At 37.8% G+C, this 25,234-nt stretch overlaps 1 protein-coding gene across 2 annotated transcripts in view; it reads left to right on the forward strand.

Moving 5' to 3' along the window:
- Nucleotides 1-9,860: 9,860 nt before the first annotated feature.
- The window catches only part of EXPH5 (exophilin 5), a 119,820-nt gene continuing 104,446 nt past the window's right edge, over nucleotides 9,861-25,234 (forward strand). Inside the window, exon 1 of one of the 2 annotated variants that reach the window (XM_007494875.3) lies at nucleotides 9,861-12,405. In XM_007494875.3, the coding sequence (XP_007494937.2) occupies nucleotides 12,137-12,405 (269 nt within the window). In that variant the 5' untranslated portion in view covers nucleotides 9,861-12,136. The remainder of the gene's footprint in view (nucleotides 12,406-25,234) is intronic. The other variant, XM_007494874.3, reaches the window with a different exon arrangement.

Consider the following 25,234-nt stretch of genomic DNA (forward strand, 5'->3'; position numbering starts at 1 on the left):
AAGTATTATTTGAGGTACTTCAAGAAGGTTAAGGTACTTTATAATGTCTAGGTGGATATTTCCCAATATCTGTCTCTAGCCCTGTTCTTTCTCTAGAGCTCTCCTTTCACATCTCTTAACTGCCTAAGTGGCATCTCTAAATGGATTCAATGATAAACATATGTAAGGCAGAGTGAGAAATTTATATATATATACATATATATGCATATTTTTTCCAATGGAATAGCACCTGTATGAAGAATATATCAGAAAGAAGAGAGACTGAAAGGGAAGAAACTAATTAGGAGGCTATTCATCCAGGTAAGAGGTGATGAGGATCTGAATTAGGACAGTGATTGTGTGAATGGAGAGAAAAGATGTGGAGGGAGAAGCAACAAGTTTTGGCAATTGATTGGTTATGACAGGTCAAGGGAAAAGGAGATAAAAATTATTCTTGTGCATCTTGGTGAATGGAAGGGTGGTGGTACTATCAACAGAAACAGGAATGTTGGGAGAAGATGTAGTGGGGAAGAAACTGAGTTCCATTTTGGACATATAGAGTTTGAGGTATACATGGGACATGCAATTGGAGATGTCTAGTAGGCAGTTAGTAATGTGGAAATGGAATGTGTGAGAGAGATTATGACTGGATGTTTCTTATGCAATTCTGATATATAATTAATATGCTGAAGCAACATGACATAATCGATACTGTCTATTTGGGGGTCAAAGATCTGAGCTTGAGTATTTTGCATTGGTTTTTTTGTGTGGCTTTGGACAAGTGTCTTAATTGCTTTGAACCTCAATTTCCTCATCTGAAAAAAATGAGGAGATTGGGCTAGACCATCCTTTCCAGCTCTAAGTAGCCTATGATTTTGTACCATAATCAAATGTGTATTGGAGCCTGCCCCCAGTAGACCATAAATTCTATGATGACAATTTTGTCTTGTAAGACAACCACATGCCTCTCCCTTGTAACCATTTGCTTTATTGGGCACTTACAAAATATTATTTAATAAATGTTTATTATATTAAACTATACTTATTAGTAAGGTGGTTATTGGCCAATCGTTAAGAAAAGATTTGGAGTCAGAGGACCTGGATTAAAGTCACTGTGGGATGATCAAATGTGATTGACTCTGCTACTAAAAGCAATGCAATGATCCAGGACAACTCAAGGGGAGTTATGAGAAAGAACACAATCCACATCCAGAAAAAGAACTGAGGGCATAGAAATCCAGGGGAAAAAAAAACCATATGATTTATCATTTGTTCATATGGGTAGAGGATTTGGGGGTTTTGATTTTAAAATATTACTCTATTACAAAATGAATAATATGGAAATATGATTTGAGTGATAATTTATGCATAGCCCAGTGAAATTGCTTCTCAGATCCAGGAGTGGGGAGGGAACAGGGGAGGTAGAGAACATGAATCATGTAACCATGGGAAAAAAATTAAAATAAATTTAAAAATAAAATAAAATTCTTGTTCTATCACTTATTACCTATGTATTCTTGAGTAAATTTACTTAATTTCTTCAAATCAAAAATGAAGGAATAATATTAGATGATCTTGGAGGTTTCTTCCACACCTAAATCTATGATTCTGGTTGTATTTGGGGGGCAGAGGTGTGTGTGTGGTTAATCCTAAAATTGACAGCACTTAAAGTAGACAGCACTTAAAGTAAAGTTTTATCAAGTGGGAAAATTTCCTACTGGTAAAGGTTTTCATTTTCTTAGGATTTGTGGCTGAGTTAATTCCCCAGGAATCATTATGGACAAAACTAAGTGTATATAAACAATGATTCATGATAATCCTGTCTGGAAACAAGACTCCTACCAAAACAGAAGTAACGGGAAGGGGTGTAAGTGGGGTGATCCTCCAGAAATCTTCCTTCCCCCATCCTGAGATTCTCCTTGCTTTAAAAAGCTAAAAAAATAATAATAAATAAGTATGTATGTATGAAAGTCAGTTCAATGAAAGATCCTACTATGTACCAGATGTTCTTCTATGCACTGCAAGAAGAGCTGGGGAGCTACAGGTGGAAAGTGGAGAATTATCTGAAGAGTCCAGGTCCTAGCCTCTCTGTAAAAGAAGCTTCTGGGAAGAACTTAGTGTGTCACTTTCCAGTCCTTCAATCAGAAAAAGGAAGAGGCTGAGAGAGCTGGGAAAACTGAGTAACCAAAGCTGAGTTAAACAGCATGAAAATAATGAGATTTTAGGTGATCAGTTTATCCTGAGAAGGACAACATGTTCAAAAGGTGTCCAAACCAAGCAGAACTGCAGATGGAAAGTACTGAGTCGGCTGGAAAGTCCAGATCCCAGATTAATGGGTACTTACCTAATGTTGAAATTTACTGATTAAGTGGTAAATCAACTGGCTCCCTCTCCTAGTCAGGATACTCGGTGGAATTCCAGCCTAGAATGTAAACTCCTTGAAGGTAGGGATTGTTTCATTTTGGGTTCTGTATCCCCAGCCCCCATCACAGTGTCTCACAGATTGAAGGTTCTAAATAAACACATGACTGATGAATGGATTCTTTGGCAATAGTCTGAGGTGGAAAAACCACACAGAGTAGGCTATTTATTGCGTTATAGTGTGTAGTAATAAGGTTTTAGAAAGAGCCTAATCATCTATTTTTAATAGCTCAATTAACATACAAATTTGAGCCTCTCAGGTCATCAGTCCTGATATATTTGCACTAATCCCAGCATCCGATGCTTCCCTCATCATTCAAATGGAATGGGATTCCGGGGTACAGAAACCCTTGTGCCTGGATAATGGAAGTGGAGGCAGAGTTCCCCACATAGCATTAAAAAAACAGGTGCACCTGGTGCTAGGGTCCTGGTTTATGTCACCAAAGCAGAATTTGATTCTTTTTTTCCCAAGACACTTTGGTTTTCAAGATCACACACCTGCAATTTCTGTCCCAACAGCAGGGAGTGTTGGCTCTTTGTTTAATTCTCCATCTGACTCTGTGTCTTCTATCTGTCTGTCTGTCTGTCTCTGTTTCTGTCTCTGTCTCTCTGCCTGTCTCTCTCTCTCTCTCTCCTCTCTCTGTCACTCCAGCTGTTTCTTTGTCTCTCTGTCTCTGTCTCTCCCTCTCTGTGTCTCTGTCTGTTTCTGTCTGTCTGTCTGTCTGTCTCTCCCCCCCTTCTCTCTTTGTCACTCCAGAGGTTTCTTAGTCTCTCTGTCTGCCTCTCCCTCTCTCTATCTCTGTCTCTGTCTCTGCCCCCTTCGCTCTCTGTGTCACTCCAGCTGTTTCTTTGTCTCTGTCTCTGTCTCTCTCCCATTCTCTATGCATACTTTGTAAAATATTTCCATTATTTATCAAACCAGTGGTGCCCCTTCAGCTGAGCCCTCTTTCCTGTCCTGCTGCTGTCCAAATGTAAATATACTTAGTATAGTCAGAGGCTTGCACAAGAGTTAGTTACACAAGGAAACACCCATCTTCTTGGATGACAAATTACTTTTCTACACGGAATACTACTGAAATACATGTATGGCATATGTGAAGTATATGTGAGGAGGTCACGATCTCTCTGGACTTCAGTTTTCTAATCAGTATGTGGGGGAAAAGGATGGGACTAAATCATCTAGAAATCTACTACAGTTCTAAATCTATAATGTTTCAATGCTTTTTTTTTTTAATTGGGCAGTTCAGAGTAACAACAAAGACTGGATTTCTAGTCAAAGGTTTTGAATTCAAATCCTGCATCCAAAACATAATGTACTTTACATGAGAGATTATGGTCAATTTAGTCTCCTGGATTTCACTATCTTCATCTCTAAAATGAGGGATTTAGATTAAATCATGTCCCAGTTCCCTTCTAGTTCTAAATTGTGTGAACCTTATGATAATGGATTGATTAAAACTAGAGATGCTTCAGAAGGAAATTACTCTGCCTAGGAGATATAAATTACATGTATTGCCCTTTGTGTATATACTCCTGGATTTATGGGAAACCGTGGAATCCAACAGGTGAGCTAGAGTAAAGGAAGGATAATCATAATAACACTAATAATTAGGATGAAAAAGCAATAAGCTCTGGTGATACAAATACAAATAGAACAACGTTCTAGTGGGGGAAACAACAAATAAAGGAAAGGGAATAGAGGGAATAAGCATTTATATAACTACTACTATGTGTCAGACACTGACCAAAACACTTTACAAATATATAATTTGATACCCACAACATCCTACAAAGTAGTTGTTATTATTCTCATTTTACAGTTGAGGTAACTGAGGCAAAATAGAAATTAAGTGATCTTGCCCAGGGCCACTTAGCTAATCAGTGCCTGAGGCTGAATTTGAATTCAAATCTTCCTGACTCCAGGTCTAGATTCTGCCCACTGTGCCATCTCCTTAGGGAAAAAGGAGGCTTCAGCTACAAAGGTGCCATGTTCTTGAGAATGCAGGGGCCAATAGATGGATGACAAATCATCTTCTTCAGTGTCTTTACTATTAATAAAATTATATGTATTTTGAATGTTGAACTATTTGACAATGAAAAGGACTTTGGGGGCAAGAATGTTCTTTTCTGGGTCTCAGTCACTGCTAATGAGACAGCAGCACCTGCAGAGACAATGAATGACAGCTGCAGGGGGTGTCTGGAATTAGAGCTGGTAGTATTGGGGAGCCCCCACTATTCCTGGGGCTCTTGGGCTCCGGGTCCTGGCCTGAGAAGAGATTGTAGTTGAGGTGATGGCAGTGGTTTTACTTGCTACTTCCACCAGGTTAGTTTCTCTGGAAGACAGTTGGTTGGCATCATTCAGAGGAGATGGCTGACCCTTTCTCCATTGAGGTTCGTCCTCTAGATCAGTGGTGTCAAATTAAAATAGAAATAGAACCACTAAATCATATATATGGATCCCTGCACACAGCATATTGACTCAGCTTTTAAGTGGTATTTTATCTATGTTGTATTTTATCTCATTAAAGACCCTTACCTTCCATCTTAAAATCAATATTGTGTATTGGTTCCAAAGGAGAAAAGCAGTCAGGGCTAGGCTAGAAAGTATCTGCAGCCAGGTTTGTCCTCATTACATTTTAATATCATTCAGGCTGTTCAAGAAGTCTTGCTTCTGACACCTCTAGATGATGGCTTGAAGCCGCAGGACTTTATGGGGAGGAGTGCTGCTATCTCTGGGTCTCAGGGTCCCTCACTGTGCCCATCTGGAATTTGGTGGCAGGGGTTTGGCTCACCTGGCACAGGCTGTCTCCTTTCTTTTCCTCGGGGTATCTTCTTGTTTCAGTTACTAGGGCTTACCATACAATAACCCCCATCCCATTTACAGATGAGGAGACTGCTTGTATGGTCAGTTAAGTGTTTGAGGAAGGGTTCAAACCAAGAGCTTCTTGACTCTATTTTACCACTTTATAAATTACATTACGCTAGATAAATTGCTGCAGACAGCTGGATGGCACAGTGGCAAGGGCATAGGGTCTATCTAGTCTTCCTGAGTTCAAATCCGACCTCAGACACTTATTAGCTGTGTGTCCCTGGGCAAGTCACTCAACCCTGTTTTAACTCAGTGTCTTCATCTATAAAATGAGCTGTAGAAGGAAAGAGCATAAACCACTCCAGTATCTTTGCCAAGAAAACCAGAAATGGGATCACAAAGAGTCAGGCATGACTAAAATGACTAAACAAAAAGAAAAATCAACTGGTGGAGCCTGCAGGACCAAATGTGAACAAAATGTGGTCTCCCTGAACTGGCATCCAACAGCAGTAGCCAGCATTTACATAGCATTTTAAGGTTTATAAAACATTACAGATATCTCGCTTTTCCCTCAATCATACTGGGAAATGGGTGCTATTATTAACTCCATTTTAAAGATGGGGATAAAAACTGAGACTGAAGGAGGTTGTTTTGCCCAGGGTTATACAGCCACATAAGTGTTTGAGGGAGTATTCAAATTCTGGTCTTCATGACTCCAAGCCCAATGCTCTATCCACCCAGTCATCCAGCTCCCTCAATGAGTACAGCTGGGCAGCACAGGATTGAATCAGTGAGAATGTATCATGTATAGCTATTTTTATGATCCTCATAGCATTTTTTTCACATACTATATCCTATGAAGTAGCATTGAATAATGAATAACTACACTCATTGGACTTGAAATCAGAAAGTCCTGGGTTCAAATTCCGTCCCTAACACTATGTGACTGTGGATATGGGCTTTTTTCTCTCTGAACCTCATACAACTCCCTAAGACCTAGTTACTAACATATAGATGTTAATCTGTGCTGAAATCACAAATCCTTAACATGAATTTAAAATGAAGTTATAAGGGCTGCAGAAGTCGGGATTTTCTATCTAGGTCTCAAAAACAATTGGCTAGAAAGTCTCACTGCAATTTTGTTGTTTAGTCATATCAGTTGTGTCCACCTCTCATTGATTCCGTTTGGGGTTTTCTTGGCAAAGACAATGGAGTGGTTTGCCATTTCCTTCTCCAGCTCATTTTTACAGATGAGGATCTGAGGCAAACAGGGTTAAATAACCTGTCCAGGGTCACCTAGCTTAAAAATGTTATTTAAATATAGAGAAGAAGGGGAAAGGGTGCATTTTTTCAATGTCTAATGCTGAATTTGAACTCAAGTCTTCCTAACTCCTAACCTGGCACTCTATCCACTGTACTACTTAGCACACAATGGAGAAAAGATAATATGAATGGAGAAGTAGCTTTAAAAAATCCCTCATCAAAGTGAATTGTCAGCAAAGATCTCTTAACATGACCCAATACTGAAATGCTTTACTTATTTTGTATAATGCACGCACATGAGCATGGTATGGGCATTACACCTGCCCTTCTCGTTCTCTCTCTGAATTGGCTCATCCATCTTACTTTCACTCACCCCAGCAGGTTGGGGTTCTTAGAGACAATGGCCCTATGGCTACTGCCTAATCTCAGGGTCCCAAGGGTAACCCCAATAAGTAAAATGTACTTCTACAGCTTACAGTTGTAGCTCCTCAAACCATCCTGCTGGGCTTCCCATTGAACAAATTGGACAAGATGATATCATTAACTCCTAAACAGAAGCATTTATAAATAGTAGGCAAAAAAATCCCTATATATTCCAAAATAGCAATCTTTGTGGTGGTAAAGAACTGGAAATTGAGGGAATGTCCACTAATGGAGGAATGACTAAACAAGCTGCAGCATATAATTGTGGTGGAATATTACTGTGCCATAAGAAATGTTGAGCAGATTAATTTGTTTAAAAAAACATGAAAAGACCTACATAAAGTTACAAAGAATGAAATGAATAGAATCAAGAGAACAGTAACTATAGCTACAGAATTAATGTTTGAATTTAACTTGTGAATGACTACCCCCCAAAGAAAGTACTGATAAATAGAAACAAGAAAGACTTAATTTAAAACTATACATTTTGGGGTCAGGTGATGCCTTCTATGGTGGGCGGAGGGGAGAAAGGGAGGGGATACCTGGGAATTTTAATGTAGCCAACAAGACAAATAAATTAATTTTAAATTGAAAAGAAATAGTAGGCAACTCAAATATAATTAAATCATAACATTTTACCTATAAACCTGTGGTTCGCTCTCCTGCTGGTGTACACAGGGTTTATGGGGAAGAATGGACACAAACTTACAAAACCATAGCATATAGACATATGAGTAGGAAACCAATGGGCCCACAACTCACAACACTTAACTGTGGGCATTTATGCCCATTGTCTCCTTTATAAATAGTTTGTATAACTGATTATTGATTGGCAGGGCTGATCTAGGTCTTCCTGATTCTTGATAAGAGGTATGGCTTCTTTGCCACTTGTCTTTTGAGCTCCTAAACATTTAACAGTGTTGAGTTTTTTCCAGTGAAATGGAACCCTTAGTTTGGGATCTGCAGAGTTTTACTAGGTCAGCTCCTTTATTTGGGAAAAAGGAAACGGCTTGCATTGGGAGAATCTTTCTCTTCCAATTAACTCATCAAAGTTTTTCTTCCAGTCTGCTCTTTCCAGTAGAAGAAGGCAGTGCAGGTTCAGAGACCTGTGACACAGCTTTGAGATTGCTTCTTAAATTCGCTGCTAAAAAACCCTTCTTGAACCCATTTAGAGATCTGGTCTTGAGCAATCCTATTGCCCTAAAGTAGGATCTCTTGTGTGAAATGACTATTTTATAGTGAGAAAACAGAATCTACATTTCTATCAATCAAATTATAGCTAGGTTGGGATACAATTCCCATAGTCCCTACATGGTTCTAGGTGTTTGAGTTTCCTTGTAACAAACCTAAAAGCTTCATTCCTATCATATATAAATTAAACATTAGGAAGCAGGCCACTTTACACTACTCTGAAGAAGTGTCATTTCTCTAGGAGATGTTTCCTAAATATTTCTTTCAATTCAAGCATTTTTCAATCATGCCCAACTCTTCATGAACTCATTTGTGGTTTTCTTGGCAGAGAAACTACAGTAGTTAACCATTTCCTTCTCCAGCTCATTTTACAGATGAGGAACATGAGATAAATCGTGTTAAGTGACTTGCCCAGATCACACAGCTAGTAAATGTCTGAGATCAGATTTGGGAGGCAAATCTTCCTGATTCCAGTATCAACACTCTATTCACTGTACCACCTAAATATTTCTTTCACAGTTGTCCTTTTCTGCCCCTTTTTAAAAAATTAACAAAATTGTCTAAATTAGAAAGGGGCACTACTTTATGCTTGTCTTTTCTCTAAATTCCCTACTCAATTCCTAACATATGAGCTGGAAAGGTAAACACAACGGTCCTAGTCCTACCATTTACAAATCTCTGTGACTCCAAGCAAATCTCTTCATCTCTTTTTGCTTCATGTTCCTCATCTCTAAAATGAGAGAATTGGACTGGATGACCTCTGTGGTCCCTTTCAACTCTAAATCTATGACCCTATGAGCTTCAAACATGTAGCTGAGTGGTGAGATTCTTCCTGACTCTTGAGCTAGTAAGGAATGCAAGAGGAAGTACCTTGGAGCAGAATCAGGCCCATAGAGACTGGTGGAGCTTGGAAGAGAGTGTGGGAAAAGAATCCTAGAGATTATTACTGTTCTATTGCTATTACAATTAGAAGCCAAACTGATGAATATCTTCATGACCTGGAGGAAGAGCAAGAAGGTATCACCTGGGACTAGGGGTGAATGTGGACACTTACAGCTTTTGAATAAGCCAGGAAGCCAACTTTTAAGAGCAGTCTATAAAAGACAGGAAAGTTTCTATTTCAAGACAGATGGCCTTACAATATTGTGGTGTTACTCTTACATAGTTTCTTTAAGTTCACAGAATCATAGAATCTCAGATTTGGAAGGGATCTCAGAAGACATCTAGACCATCCCAGATATGGACAAGAATTCCCTCCTATAATATACCCAAGAAGTCATCCTTTAGTCTTTTATTTGAAGACCCTCCTCTAAGGGGGAACCATTAACTCCCTGGGACAATTCCAATGGCTAGGAAATTGTTTCTTACTTAAAGAATAAATCTATTTCTTTACAATGCCCATTTATTTTTCTTAATTTCTAGGTTATTTATGGAGTTTTCCCTTTGTCTCTTTCATCCTTTCCTCTCCCCTCCTTCTTCTAACTTGGGCCCATGCTCCAGACTTGGAAACAAGCAAAGAGACTAGGTTTAAAATTAGTTGAAGTGCCTGTGGCCCACTCCCTAACCTGTTATTGCTTTTCTCTCACTCTGTCCCTGTTTCTCTTTTACACACACACACACACACACACACACACACACACACACACACCCCTATTAGGATTATAGATTTAAAATTAGAAAGGGCTTTATAGATCATTTCCTTCCTTTTTAATTTTAATTTTTTTCTAGATTAGGTATTGACACAATTTTCTACAATCATTTTTTAACATTTTGTAATCTATATTATCTCCTCTCTTACCCCTCTCCCTTCCTGAGCATGGCAGGTAATATGTTTTAGGTTATACATATGTTATTATACAATACATATTTCCTTGTTCATCTTGTTGTAAAAGAAGACATATATTCCTTATCCTAGAGAAAAATTTATGGATGAAATAAGTGGAAAATGGTATGTTTCAATCTGCCTCCAGACTCCATCAGTTCCTTTTAGAGTAGTAGATAGCCTTCTTTGTCATGAGTTCCTTGGAATTGTCCTAGATCCTTGTACTACTGATAATAGTCATTCACAATTGATCAACATTGTTACTGTGTACAACATTCTCCAAGATTTGCTCCCTTCACTTTGTATCACTTCCTATAAGTCTTTCTGGGTTTTTTTTGTTGTTGTTGTTTGTTTGTTAGATCATTTATGTCAACCCTCTCATTTTACTAATAAGGATAAGGCCAAAAGGGTGAATAACTTTCACATGATTACTTAGACAGGTCCTATAACCCCAAGTTCAGAGCTCTTTCTACCACATCATTATGGTTTTTTAGATTCCCCACTTTTCCCAGTCAAATTTTACTGTGAGACTCTTAACAGCAAGAGAAAGAGGGGAAAGAGAGGCCAAGAATAGGCCAACATCTTCCCTCAAGCTTCATCTACTAGAAATGTCTAAAGAGGCCATTTCTCTTGTCATCTTTTTTTAATTTATTTTTTTATTCCACCCCTTCTTCCTCTCACCACATCTTCCAGCAAAATATAGATTGTTTTTCATTTTTCCATTTCTCAGCTCATTCACAAGTTATTCTTCAAACATTAAATCTGTAACTGTATATAATGTTCACTTGGTTTTACTCATTTCATCCTTCATTATCTCATGTAATTCTTTCCAAGTTTTTTAATTAATCTTGTTAATGTTTCTTATAGTACAGTAGTATTCCATCGCAATCATAAACCACAATTTGTTTAGCCATTCCCAATTGATGGATATCTCCTTGATTTCCAGTTCTTTGCCACCACAAAGAGAGACACTATAAATATTTTGAATCATAAAAGTTATTTTCATTTTTCCCTGTCTTATCATCTTATAGATATTACTAAGATCAGAATACTGAAGTACATTGGGCTATTTAGCTGGCATCTCTCATACAGGTCTCTTGCCTTACTTTTATAATTTTTTTTTTCAAATTAGGTAGTCTCCAATCTCACAAAGTCTGAAGCTCACTTGTGAGACAATCTACCACAAGGATGTGTTTGGGACAGGCCTGACAAAGTATTCATTCCTAATAGAGAGACATCACATTTCTGTTCCCCTGAATCTCTCCCTGTCTCTGTCTCTCTGTGTGTTTCTTTCTGTGTGCCTCTGTGTCTCTGTCTCTGTCTCTCTGTCTCTGTCTCTCTCCCTCCTTCCCTCTCTGTCTGTCTCTGTCTGTCTGTCTGTCTGTCTGTCTGTCTGTCTGTCTGTCTCTCTGTTTCTTTATAATTTCACATATTTCAGTTTTGTAGTTCTAGCTTTCTCCGGGAGACTTGTGGGCATTCATTGAAAGGGAAGACTTTAATTATCTATCTAAGTGACCTCAATTCCCTTTTTAAATTCCTCTAATAGCCATGCTCGGGTTCGCTACCAACCAGCAGGGCCAATGCAAACACTTCCATGTCCGGCATTTAAAGCAAATATTTTAAATCTTCGCCTCACTTAAGGGCAGAAGTAAGGTACAGAATGTTTGTTTAATAATCCTAATTAGGGGGAGGAAAGAAAAGTCAGGTGGGAACCCGCCCCTTTGCCAAGAGATTGGCTCCCTCTCCACCCCCGGCCTCGCTGCTGAGTCTCGGTTGGTCCAGAGGAGAGGATTGTGTCATTAAGGTGTTGTCAAAATGAGCCCGTAGGTGTGGGTAGTGCATTTCAGACTCTCAGAGGCGGAGGGCTTTACTATTGGCAATGGGACTAGGCTCGTAAAGGTACTTTTAATGCCTAGGAAAATGTCAACGTAGCAGGAGGCGCCAAGGGACTTAAATGTAAATCCTATCCCCAGAAGAAAATGACGAAAGTTCCTCAGGGGTTTGATTTCAGTTTCTTAAACGATGAAGAAGCCAGGCAGATCCTGCAAGTCCTGGAGAGAAACGAGGAGCTCCAGAGGGCAGAGAAGGACAGAATCAGGTACCAAGAGAATGGCTTTCTCTTCTTTTATGATTAGATATAGCAGGACAGGAGCAAAAAATAAAAATAAAAAGACCCTCAGGGTCTCCACGGGACAGCCACAATCCCACGTGGGGCTCACCTCCGTGAAATGTGGCAGAGCTGGGCTGGCAAAGGAAGGAGGAAGCTTCCTGGGCTCTCCTGGGACCGGGCTGCACCTGGTTCCCTCTCGGCCGAGCTGAGGTGGCTTGCTTTCCCACTGTGGATCTGGGCACCTCCCAGCAGCCCTAGGTGCCTCTACCCAGTGGGGATGCTGCTGCCGCCGCCGCCGCCGCCGCCGCCGCCGCCGCTGCTGCCGCTGTCGCTGCCGCCAGCGGAATTTAGCCTCTGGGGGCCGAGGAGGGTGGAGATGAAAAGCTGGTGAGCAAGTCTGAACGAATGGCAGCTCCTAGGGAAGACGAGCGGGGAGGACTTGGGTATTTTTTAATACCCTGGGCAGAACCATTAGAGGGCTGGAAGGGCACCTGAGAGGCCATCTCGTTCAACTCCCTCATTTTACAAGTGACGAAAGTAAGGTTCAGTGTCTTGCCCAAGGTCGCACAACTAACCTAAAGACTCCTCCTCTTATTTCCTTCTTGCTTTTTCTCCCAACTCCTGTAGTATGTATCAATTAACATTTATATAACCTGTGAAGCTTTGAAAGCTTTTTACATACATTAGCTCATTTGATCTTCCCAATAGCCCTGTGAGGTTGTTTTTTTAAATAAATTTATATATATTTATTTATTAAAAATGAAATACATAAATTTTGTTATTCCAATTTTATGGATAAGGATATGGAAGCTCACAGAAAGTGCCTTATTCATCATCATACAACTAGTAACTGCCCCTAAACAGGACTCAAAACCAAGTCGTTTTTAACACTAAAACTTTTTTTTTTAAGTTGTATTGGTGTTTGCTTTTTTATAGCAATACTCATTTCTTGATATATTCTTACTGATGAAGGACACTCCCCCTCCTCCGGGTAGCAAGATTAATGAACACAGCACCTACATCATTCTTTCCTAGTAGTATCCCCACATCTCTGCTGAGAGGAAGGAACCATATTTTGTTTCTGCCTCCTGGAACCAATATTGGTCAATGCATTTAATGTGAGTTCAGTTACCTGTTAGTGTTGGATTTATTTACTATTATTATAGTTTGTGTATATTGTTCTCCTGCCTCTGCCTTTTTTGTTCTACCTCATTTCATATAGAATCTTCCCGTTTTCCTCTTAATTCCCCATATTCATCGTTCCTTGCAGGACAATTATATTCCTTTATGTTTATATACCACAATTGTTTTTAGCCATCCCCCCAATTTTGTTTCTACAAAAGTGCAGTTTATAGGGGGCTTTTTTGTATGTGTGTTTGACCTTCCTGGAATTTATTTTCAACAGAGGAATCACTGGTTCAAGCAATACCAAAACTTTAATGACTTTTCTTACATAATTATAAATTGTTTTCCAGAATGGTTAAACCAGTTCTACCAACACTATTTCAGTGTGCATGTCTTCCTTCAGTTCCTCCAACATTGTTTATCTTTTATCATTTTGACAACTTATTAAGTATGATATGCATATTTGTGATTGATAACATATCACATAACCTCCAGTTTCCTCAACCTGTAAAGTAAGATGACCTTTGAGGACATTTCAATTCTGAACCTATTATGATCAATTCCATAAAATTCACTGAGAATTGTTTTAATTTCTATTTTTGTTATTAGTGATTTAACACTTTTAAAAATGTGATCATTGATATTTTTATATTTTATTCTCTTGAAAGCTACTTATATCCTTTGACCATTTGTCTAATGACTCAGTCTTACAAGTGTGTCAGTGACCTAAATATCTTGGACATCAAACTTTTATCAGCATATTTGATACAAAAATTATTCTCCTATGCCTTTACTATTACCATTCCTAATGGCAAGGCCAAGACTGACTTAGTTGATTGGGAAAAACAACTAGGCTATCAATCAAGAAAGCTAGGTTTTGGAAAATGAGGGGATGCCCATCAATTGGGGAATGGCTGAACAAATTGTGGTATATGTTGGTGATGGAATACTATTGTGCTCAAAGGAATAATGAAGTGCAGGAATTCCATGGCAACTGGAACAACCTCCAGGAAGTGATGCAGAGTGAGAGGAGCAGAACCAGGAAAACATTGTACACAGAGACTGATACACTGTGGTACAATCAAATGTAATGGACTTCTCCATTAGTGGCAATGCAATGTCCCTGAACAATCTTCAGGGATCTAGGAGAAAAAACACTATCCACAAGCAGAGGACAAACTGTGGGAGTAAAAACACCAAGGAAAAGCAACTGTGACTACAGGGGTGGAGGGGATATGACTGAGGAGAGACTCTAAATGAACACTCTAATGCAAATACCAACAACATGGAAATGGGTTCGAATCAAGAATACATGTGATTCGCAGTGGAATCGAGTGTCAGCTATGAGAGAGGTGGGGGGGGAGGAAAAGAAAATGATCTTTGTCTCCAATGAATAATGTTTGGAAATGATCAAATTAAAAAAAAAGAACACCAAAAAAAAAGAAAGAAAGAAAAGAAAGCTAGGTTTTAATACTAAACTTTGCCACTAACTAATCATGTGACTTTGGACAAGTCATGTCCTTCCCTCTCTGGATCTCAGTCTCCTCTATAAAATGATTGACTAGAATAATGACTCTCTCTGTGTCCCTCTGTCTCTCTGTCTCTCTCTGTCCTTCTCAGTCTCTCTCTCCCTCTCTCTCTCTTTCACTTTCTCTCTTTCTCTCTGTCTCTGTTTCTCTCTCTCTCTCTCCTTCCCTCCCTCTCTCTTTGTCTCTGTCTCTCTCACACACATACACACATAGACACACTACACATGGACACAATGCAGTCCCAGAACACCTGGCATTGAATGAAACACCTCAAGAAATGCCAGTGACAAATTGAGCAGACACGCTTGAGCTCATAGGAGTGGGTCATGATTGGTTGGATTTAGCTAAATCCTGGCTAATCTTTCTTGTTGGAAGTGCCTATAGAATTTTACCTTTAACCATTCTGCCCAAAGAAATGTGCCTGAGTGATTAGTTACTAGTCAATTAAGGTCAGAAAGAGAATTTCACCTCAGTCAGAAATAGTAAACTAACCAGTTTTTCTGCTGAGGAAGTCTTGGGTAAGTATCAGGATGACTTTGACATAGGCAGAAGCTTCTCTTGTTGGCAAGAGAGAGGGATTAAAAGTTTTATATTCAGTGCCATCCTTAAAATGTAGAAATGGTTGGAATATTATAGAAACATTATAGATTCAGAACTGGAAAGAACCTCAGAGGTCATCTCACTTTACAAATGAGGAAACTGAGACCCAGAAGATTTAAGTGACTCACTATCAATCATACAAATACCAAGTGGCAGAGTCAGGATTTCAAAAGACGTCCTTGGAACCCAGAGTCAGCACTCATGGCACTATGCTTCTCCGGGAGAGGAATTAAGCCTTAATATTGATTTGGTAAAGTGACCCCTATGCTCCAGGTCCACAGACTTTTCTGGCACCAAATAACTTCTACACCAGAACTTTCAGTAACTTTGGTAGCAGAAGGGCAGAGAATGCACTGGAAATGAGTCCTGACTTCAATTTTTTGCCCTAAACAATAGATTTCAGAGTCAGGGTTAAAAAACCTGGGGAAATGAGACTCTTCAAAAATGCCTGTCAGTTCCTTAAATACATAACCCCACAGAGTCTGGTTTCCAGGGTCAGGATATTACATAATAAAATACCCCCAGAACTCTATGTCATTAATGCTGAAAAAGATCTTAAAGGCTCTCTGGTCTTCCTCATTTTATAGAGAGGAAACAGGAGCCAAAAGGTAATCAAAGAGTGAAATAAGTTATCTAAAGGTCATCATAGCTTGTTTTTTTTTTTTAATTTAATTAAATGATTTAGAATAGTTTTCCATGGTTACAAGACCTTCCTTCCCTCTCTTCCCCTAACCCTCTCCCGTATCTGATGAACAATTCTACTGGGTTTAACTTTTGCCATCGATCAAGACCCATTTCCTCATTATTAATATTTGCACTAGGATGATCTTTAGAGTCTATTTTCCCAGTCATACCTCCACTGACTCATGTGATCAATCAGTTGTTTTTCTTCTGTGTTTCTTTTCCCACAGTACTTCCTCTGGATGTGGATAGTGGTCCTTTCTCATCGGTCCCTCCAAATAGTTCTGGATCACTGCATTACCACTAATGGAGAAGTTCATTACATTTGATTTTACCACAGTGTATTTTACACAGTGTAACCTCTATGTACAATGTTCTCCTGGTTCTGCTCCTTTCATTCTGCATCAATTCCTGGAGATATTTCCAGTTCACATGGAAATCCTCCAGTTCGTTATTCCTTTCAGCACAATAGTATTCCATCACCAACAGATACCACAATTTGATCTTAAACATTATCTGAATTAATTTATCTGAAAATTGCCTATTCATGCCCCTTGCCCATTTATCAATTGGGGAATGGCTTAGCCAGTACCATATGGTGTTGATCACTGCTTCATAGTACAGTTTAAGATCTGGTACTACTAGGCCACCTTCCTTCCCTTTTTTTTCCATTATTCCCCTTTATATTCTTGATATTTGTTCTTCCAAATAAACTTTGTTATTGTTTTTTTCTAATTCAAAAAAAAGTTTTTTGGTAGTTCAGTGGGTATGGCACCAAATAAGTAAATTAGTTTGGGTAGGATTGTCATTTTTATTATGTAAGCTTGTCCTACCCATGAGTAATTAATGTTTTTCTAATTATTTAGATTTAGTTTTAATTGTGTGGAGAGGGTTTTGTAGTTGTGTTCATATAGTTCCTGCATTTGTCTTGGCAGATAGATTCCTAAGTATTTTATACTGTCTGTGGTGATTTTAAAGGGAATTTCATTTTCTAACTCTTGCTGCTGGGATGATTGGAAGTATATAGAAATGCTGATGATTCATGTGGGTTTATTTTGTATCCTGCAACTCTGCAAAAGTTATTGATTATTTCTGCTAGCTTTTTAGTGGATTCTCTAGGATTCTTTAAGTAGACCATAATATCATCTGCGAAGAGTGATACTTGGTCTCCTCATTGCCTATTTTAATACCTTCAATTTCTTTTTCTTCTCTAATTGCTACTGCTAGTGTTTCTAGTACAATGTAAAATAATGGGCATCCTTGTTTCACTCCTGATCTTATTGGGAATGCCTTTAATTTATCCCCATTGCAGATAATGTTTGCTGATGGTGTTAAATATATACTGTTTATTATTATTTTTTAAACATTATTTTATTTGGTCATTTCCAAACATTATTCATTGGAAACAATGATAATTTTCTTTTCCTCTCCCCCCCTGCCCACCTCTCCCATAGCCGATGCGTGATTCCACTGGGTATAACATGTGTCCTTGATTCGAACCCATTTCCATGTTGTTGGTATTTGCATTAGAGTGTTCATTTAGAGTCTCTCCTCAGTCATATCCCCTCAACCCCTGTAGTCAAGCAGTTCCTTTTCATCGATCGGTGTTTTTAACTCCCAATGTTTATCCTCTGCTTGTGGATAGTGTTTTTTAGATCCCTGCAGATTATTCAAGGACATTGCATTGCCACTAATGGAGAAGTCCATTACGTTCGATTGTACCACAGTGTATAAGTCTCTGTGTACGATGTTTTCCTGGTTCTGCTCCTTTCACTCTGCATCACTTCCTGAAGGTTGTTCCAGTCTCCATGGAATTCCTCCACTTTATTATTCCTTTTAGCACAATAGTATTCCATCACCAACATATACCACAATTTTTTCACCGATTCCCCAATTGAAGGGAATCCCCTCATTTTCCAATTTTTGGCCACCACAAAGAGCTCGGCTATGAATATTCTTGTACAAGTCTTTTTCCTTATTATCTCTTTGGGGTACAAACCCAGCAGTGGTATGGCTGGATCAGAGGGCAGACAGTCTTTTATCACCCTTTGGGCATAGTTCCAAATTGCCCTCCAGAATGGTTGGATCAGTTCACAACTCCACCAGCAATGAATTGATGTCCCCACTTTGCCACATCCCCTCCAGCATTCATTACTTTCCTTTGATGTCATGTTGACCAATCTTCTAGGTGTGAGGTGATACCTCACAGTTGTTTTGATTTTCATCTCTCTGATTATAAGAGATTTAGAACACTTTTTCATGTGCTTATTAATAGTCTTGATTTCTTTAACTGAAAATTGCCTATTCATGTCTCTTTCCAATTTTTCAATTGGAGAATGGCTTGATTTTTTGTACAACTGGTTTAGCTTTTTATAGATTTGAGTAATTAGACCTTTGTCAGAGGTTTCTATGAAGATTGTTTCCCAATTTGTTGCTTCCCTTCTAATTTAAGTTATATTGGTTTTGTTTGTACAAAAACTTTTTAATTTGATGTAGTCAAAATTATTTATTTTGCATTTTGTGACTCTTTCTAAGTCTTGCTTGGTTTTAAAATCTTTCCCTTCCCAAAGGTCTGACATGTATACTATTCTGTGTTCACCTAATTTACTTATAGTTTCCTTCTTTATGTTCAAGTCATTCACCCATTCTGAATTTATCTTGGTGTAGGGTGTGAGGTGTTGATCCAAACCTAATCTCTCCCACACTGTCTTCCAATTTTCCCAGCAGTTTTTATCAAATACTGGATTTTTGTCCCAAAAGCTGGAGTCTTTGGGTTTGTCATAAACTGTCTTGCTGAGATCATTTACGCCAAGTCTATTCCACTGATCCTCCTTTCGGTCTCTTAGCCAGTACCAAATTGTTTTGATAACCACTGCTTTATAGTATAGTTTGAGATATGGGACTGCAAGTCCTCCTTCCTTTGCATTTTTTCCATGATTTCCCTGGATATCCTTGATCTTTTGTTCTTCCAAATGAACTTAGTTATGTTTTTTTTTCTAATTCAGTAAAGAAGTTTTTTGGTAGTTCAATGGGTATGGCACTAAATAAGTAAATTAATTTGGGTAGGATTGTTATTTTTATTATGTTAGCTCATCCCACCCATGAGCAATCAATGTTTTTCCAATTGTTTAGATCTAGTTTTAACTGTGTGGAAAGTGTTTTGTAGTTGTGTTCATATAGTTCTTGTGTTTGTCTTGGCAGATAGATTCCTAAGTATTTTATATTGTCTAGGGTGATTTTAAATGGTATTTCTCTTCCTAATTCTTGCTGCTGAAATCGGTTAGAGATATATAGAAATGCTGATGACTTATGCGGGTTTATTTTGTATCCTGCAACTTTGCTAAAGTTGTTGATTATTTCGAGTAACTTTTTGGTTGATTCTCTAGGATTCCTTAAGTAAACCATCATATCATCTGCAAAGAGTGATAGCTTGGTCTCCTCGTTGCCAATTTTAATACCTTCAATTTCTTTTTCTTCTCTAATTGCTACCGCTAGTGTTTCTAGTACAATGTTAAATAATAGAGGTGATAATGGGCATCCTTGTTTTACTCCTGATCTTATTGGAAAGGCTTCTAGTTTATCCCTATTGCAGATGATGTTTGCTGATGGTTTTAGATATATACTGTTTATTATTTTTAGGAAAAGCCCTCCTATTCCTATACTTTCTAGTGTTTTCAATAGGAATGGGTGTTGTATTTTATCAAAGGTTTTTTCTGCATCTATTGAGATAATCATATGACTTTTGTCAGTTTGTTTGTTAATATGGTCAATTATGTGGATGGTTTTCCTAATATTGAACCATCCTTCCATTCCTGGTATGAATCCTGCCTGGTCATAGTGGATGACCCCTGTGATGACTTGCTGGAGTCTTTTTGCTAGTATCCTATTTAAGACTTTTGCATCTATATTCATTAGGGAGATTGGTCTATAGTTTTCTTTCTCTGTTTTTGACCTGCTTGGCTTTGGGATCAGTACCATGTTTGTGTCGTAAAATGAATTTGGTAGAATTCCTTCTTGGCTTATTCTGTCAAATAATTTGTTTAATATTGGGATTAGTTGTTCTTTGAATGTTTGATAGAATTCATTTGTGAATTCATCTGGATCTGGGGATTTTTTCTTAGGGAGTTCTTTGATGGCTTGTTCAATTTCTTTTTCTGATATGGGGTTGTTTAGGTAATTTATTTCTTCCTCTTTTAGTCTAGGCAATTTATATTTTTCTAAGTATTCATCCATATCACCTAGATTGCCATATTTGTTGCCATATAATTGGGCATAGTAGTTTTTAATGATTGCCTTAATTTCCTCTTCATTAGAGGTGAGGTCTCCCTTTTCATCATGGATACTGTCAATTTGGTTTTCTTCTTTCCTTTTTTGTATTAGACTGAACAGTACTTTGTCTATTTTATTTGTTTTTTCAAAGTACCAGCTTCTAGTCTTATTTATTAAATCAATAGCTCTTTGACTTTCAATTTTATTAATTTCTCCTTTAAGTCTTAGGATTTCTAATGTAGTCTTCATCTGAAGATTTTTAATTTGTTCGCTTTCTAATTTTTTAATTTGCATGCCCAATTCATTAACCTCTGCCCTTCTTAATTTGTTAATATATGAACTCAAGGATATAAATTTCCCCCTGAGTATTGCTTTGGCTGCACCCCATAGGTTTTGAAAAGATGTCTCATCATTGTCATTTTCTTCAATGAAGTTATTAATTGTTTCTACGATTTGTTCTTTAACTAACTGGTTTGGAGAATCGTATTGTTTAATTTCCAATTAATTTTTGATTTACCTCTCCATGTTCCCTTACTAATTATTATTTTCATTGCATTGTGATCTGAGAAAGTTGCATTTATTATTTCTGCTCTTTTGCACTTGTTTGCAATGTTTTTATGCCATAATACATGGTCAATCTGTTTATTATTTTTAGAAAAGGCCCATCTATTCCTATGCTTTCTACTATTTTCAATAGGCATGAATGTTATATTTTGTCAATGGCTTTTTCTGAATCTATTGAGATAATCATGTCATTTTTTGTTGGCTTGCTTGTTGATATGGTTAATTATGTGAATGCTTTTCCTAATATTGAACCATCCTTGCATTCCTGGTATAAATTCTACCTGATCAGAATGAATAACCCTCATGATCACTTGCTGGAGTCTTTTGGCTAGTATTCTATTGAAGATTTTTGCATCTATGTTCATTAAGGAGATTGGTCTGTAGTTTTCTTTCTCTGTTTTTGATCTACCTGGCTTGGTAATCAGTACCATATTTGTGTCATAAAAGGAATTTGGTAGAACTCCTTCTTTGCTTATTATGTCAAACAGTTTGTATAGTATTGGGATTAGTTGTTCTTTGAATGTTTGATAGAATTCACTTGTGAATCCATCAAACCCTGGGGATTTTTTCTTAGGGAGTTCAATTTCTTGTTCAATTTCTTTTTCTAAGATGGGGTTATTTAAGTATTCTATTTCTTCTTCTCCTAATCTAGGCAATTTAAATTTTTGTAAATATTCATCCATATCACCTAGATTGCCATATTTCTTGCCATATAATTGGGGAAATACTTTTTAAAGATTGCCTTAATTTCTTCTTCATTTAAGATGAGGTCTCCCTTTTCATCATGGATGCTGTCAATTTGGTTTTCTTCTTTCCTTTTTTTTATTAGACTGAACAGTGCTTTGTCTATTTTATTTGTTTTTTCAAAGTACCAGCTTCTAGTCTTGTTGATTAATTCAATAGTTCTTTTACTTTCAATTTTATTAATTTCTCCTTTAATTTTTAGGATCTCTAATTTAGTTTTCATCTGGGGATTTTTAATTTGTTCACTTTCTAGTTTTTTTTAATTTGGATGCCTAATTCATTGACCTCTGCCCTCTCTAATTTATTAATACATGAACTCAAGGATATAAATTTCCTACTAAGTACTGCTTTAGCTGCATCCCATAGATTTTGAAAGGATGTCTCATCATTGTCATTTTCTTCAATGAAATTATTATTTCTATGATTTGTTCTTTAACAGATTTTGGAGAATTGTATTATTTAATTTTCAATTAATTTTTGATGTAACTCTCCATATACCCTCACTAATTATTATTTTATTGCATTGTGATCTGAAAAGGTTGCATTTATTATTTCTGCTCTTTTGCAATTGTTTGCAATGCTCTTATGCTCTAGTACATAGTCAGTCTTTGTGAATGTACCATGTGCTACTAAGAAGAAGATGTATTTCTTTTTGTCCCTATTTATTTTTCTCCACATATCTACTAATTCTAATTTTTTTTAAGATTTCATTCACTTAGTTCTTTCTTATTTATTTTTTGGTTTGATTTATCTAGTTCTATAGAGGAAGGTTCAGGTCTCCCACTTGTATAGTTTTTCTATCTATTTCATCCTTGAGCCACTAGTTTCTCCTTTAAAAATTTGGATGCTATGCCATTTGGTGCATACATGTTGAATACTGATATTTCCTCATTGTCTATACTGCCTTTTATCAGGATGTAATTACCTTCCCTATCTCTTTTAACTAGATCTATTTTTACTTTGGCTTTGTCAGATATCATGGTTGAGACTCCAGCCTTCTTTTTCTCAGTTGATGCCCAATAGATTTTGCACCATCCACTTACTTTTACCCTGTGTGTATCTACCTTCCTCATGTGTGTTTCTTGTAGACAACATAAGGTAGGATTTTGGTTTCTGATCCACTCTGCTATTTGCTTCTGCTTTACAGGTGAGTTCATCACATTCACATTCAAAGTTATGATTACCACCTGTGTATTTCCCAATATTTTGATTTTCTCTCCTTGTCCTGCCCTTTCCTCTTTCTTTACTTTCTTCTACATCAGTATTCTGTTTTTAGTCAGTCCCCCTAATCCCCACCCTTATTTTACCTTTCTTTCTCCCCCCTCCCTTCTTATTCCTCTCTTAATTTTCTTTTGGGATCTTTTTAAGCTACCCCACACACTCTCCCTTCTTGAATTACTTCCCTCCTCCCCCTCCCTTTTTATTCCCCTTTTGTTTTTAAGAGTGTATTAAATTCCCTTCCCCCTCTTTCCCTTCCCCCTTTTTTAACTCCCTTCCCCACCAAGTTTCCCTTAGTTTTCCCCTCTCAGATTCCCTATAGGGTAAGATAGAGTTCAATATCCCAGTGGATCTAGATACTCTTTCCTCTTGGAATTGATTCCACTGAGAATAAGGTTTGAGTATTACCTTTTAGCACTCTCTTCCTCTCCTTCTTATAGTTGTATTCCTCCCCTCCCTCTCCTGTATGCCTTTTTGTGTAGTATAGGTTATCCTAATTTTCTTATTCCTTCAAGTTTCTCTTGGTGCTGTAGCTTGTTGATAGTTATCAGAATTGGGATTTGAATCCAGCTCTTCTGATTATTCAATCTAAGATCTCTTCTAGTTCTACCTGTTTAAGGCCTTTGGGTCTATTTGGTGAATATGAGCTAGAAATGTGTTCAGATCATATGGAAGGAATGGGATCAGCTGGTCTATCAACACGCATTTATTTTTTAACCCCTTACCTTCTGTCTTAGAATTGATTCTAAAGAGAAGAACAGCAAGGGCTAGGCACTTGGGGTTAAGTGACTTGTCCAGAGACACACAGATAGGAAGTGTTTATAGTCAAATTTGAACCCAGGACTTCCTGTCTCTCTATCCACTGAGCCATTTAGCCACTCAACAAATATTTATTAAGCACTTACTCCATCAGGCATTGTATGAAGCCCTGAGGATAAACAAAGGTAAAAACTGAGTCTCTTCTTTCAAGGAATTCACTCTTAATGGAGAATACAATATGTAGATGATTATATATACAAGATAAGTATGTTGAAAATGAAAGAAATCCCTGAGAGAAGGCACTAACAATAGGGAGGCAGAGGGCAGGGATGAGAGATGGAAAATGAGGAGGGTGTCGAGCCAAGAAAAGCCTCCAATAGTATGTGGGCATTGAGCTGAGTGTGGAGAGAAACCTGGAAAACCAGAAAATAAAGGTGAGGAGGGAAGAAGCCAGGAAAACCAGAAAGTGAAAGTGAGGAGGGAGAATCTTAAAAGTATTGGGGATATCCAGTACAAACACTTAGTGTCAGGAAATAGTCTTGTATGTAAAGCTAAACAAGAAGGCCAGGGTCACTGGATTGCAGAGTCCATAGAGAGGAGTAAAAAGTAGTCAAACTAGATTATGTGGGAAGAGGTCATAAGGGGCTATAAATGCCAGAGGAATTTATATTTGATTCTGGAGATAATAGTGGCCGCTGGTATTTATTGAATAGGAAAGTAAAAGGGTCAAAACTACACTTTAAGAAAATAATTTTGGCTGCTAAGGAGACATGGATTGGAGTGGGGAGAGACTTGATGCAAGGATACCAACCAAAAGGCTATGGAATATCTGTGCATAAAGTGATAAAAACCTGCAATAGGGTAGTGGCAATGTGAATGGAGACAAGAGGAAGTGTATGAGGGATTTTATGAAGATAGAAATAGTAAGGCTTGGCAACAGATAGTATATGTGAGCTGAACCCAGATGGAAGTTTGGGATCAACATCAAGGTTTCAAGGTTTAATGAAAGGGAAAATTCTGCTATACTTCATTATAAACACAAAATTGTGAAGAGGGAAAGATTTGGGGGAAAATATAATGAATTCCATCTTGGATATGTTGAGTTTGATGTGTTTATAGGACATCAAGTATGAAATATTTAAGAGGTAGTTGAGGAAGGGTGGTGCATCTAGGTGGCTCAGTAGGTAAAGAAACAAATATGGAGATAAAAGGTCCTTGGATTCAAATCTAGCCTTAGACACTTCATAGCTGTGTGACCCTGGGCAAGTCTCTTAATCTTCATTGCCTAGCCTTTACCACTCTTTTGCTTTGGGTCCAATGAACAATCTTGATTCTAAGATGGAAGGTAAGGTTTGTTTTTTTTAAGAGGCAATTTTTGGTGATATAAGACTAGAGAGCAGTTTCAGTTTGAGGTCAGAGGGGAGATTGCAGAGTTTAGAAGAGAGTGAGGGAAAAGAAGTAGAGACATTAAGTATGAACAGTTTTCTCAAGTTTAGCAATGGAGTAGAAGAGATATAGGATGATAGCTAGCAGAGGGGGTCCTATTTTTAGGCAGCAGGGAAGCAGCCAGGAAATAGAGAATGAAGATAATGAGAGTAGGATAGAATATGGTACATGAAGAAGGACTTGACAGGTCGAGTGGGTAAAGGAGGAAATAATGAGGGAAGGAATCTGAGTGATGTGAGATTAGGAGGAGAGTCTCAATTTTTCCACTGAAGAGTCAAAGT

This window comes from Monodelphis domestica, chromosome 4 (assembly GCF_027887165.1).
Source record: "Monodelphis domestica isolate mMonDom1 chromosome 4, mMonDom1.pri, whole genome shotgun sequence".
In the NCBI taxonomy this organism is placed as follows: domain Eukaryota; kingdom Metazoa; phylum Chordata; class Mammalia; order Didelphimorphia; family Didelphidae; genus Monodelphis; species Monodelphis domestica.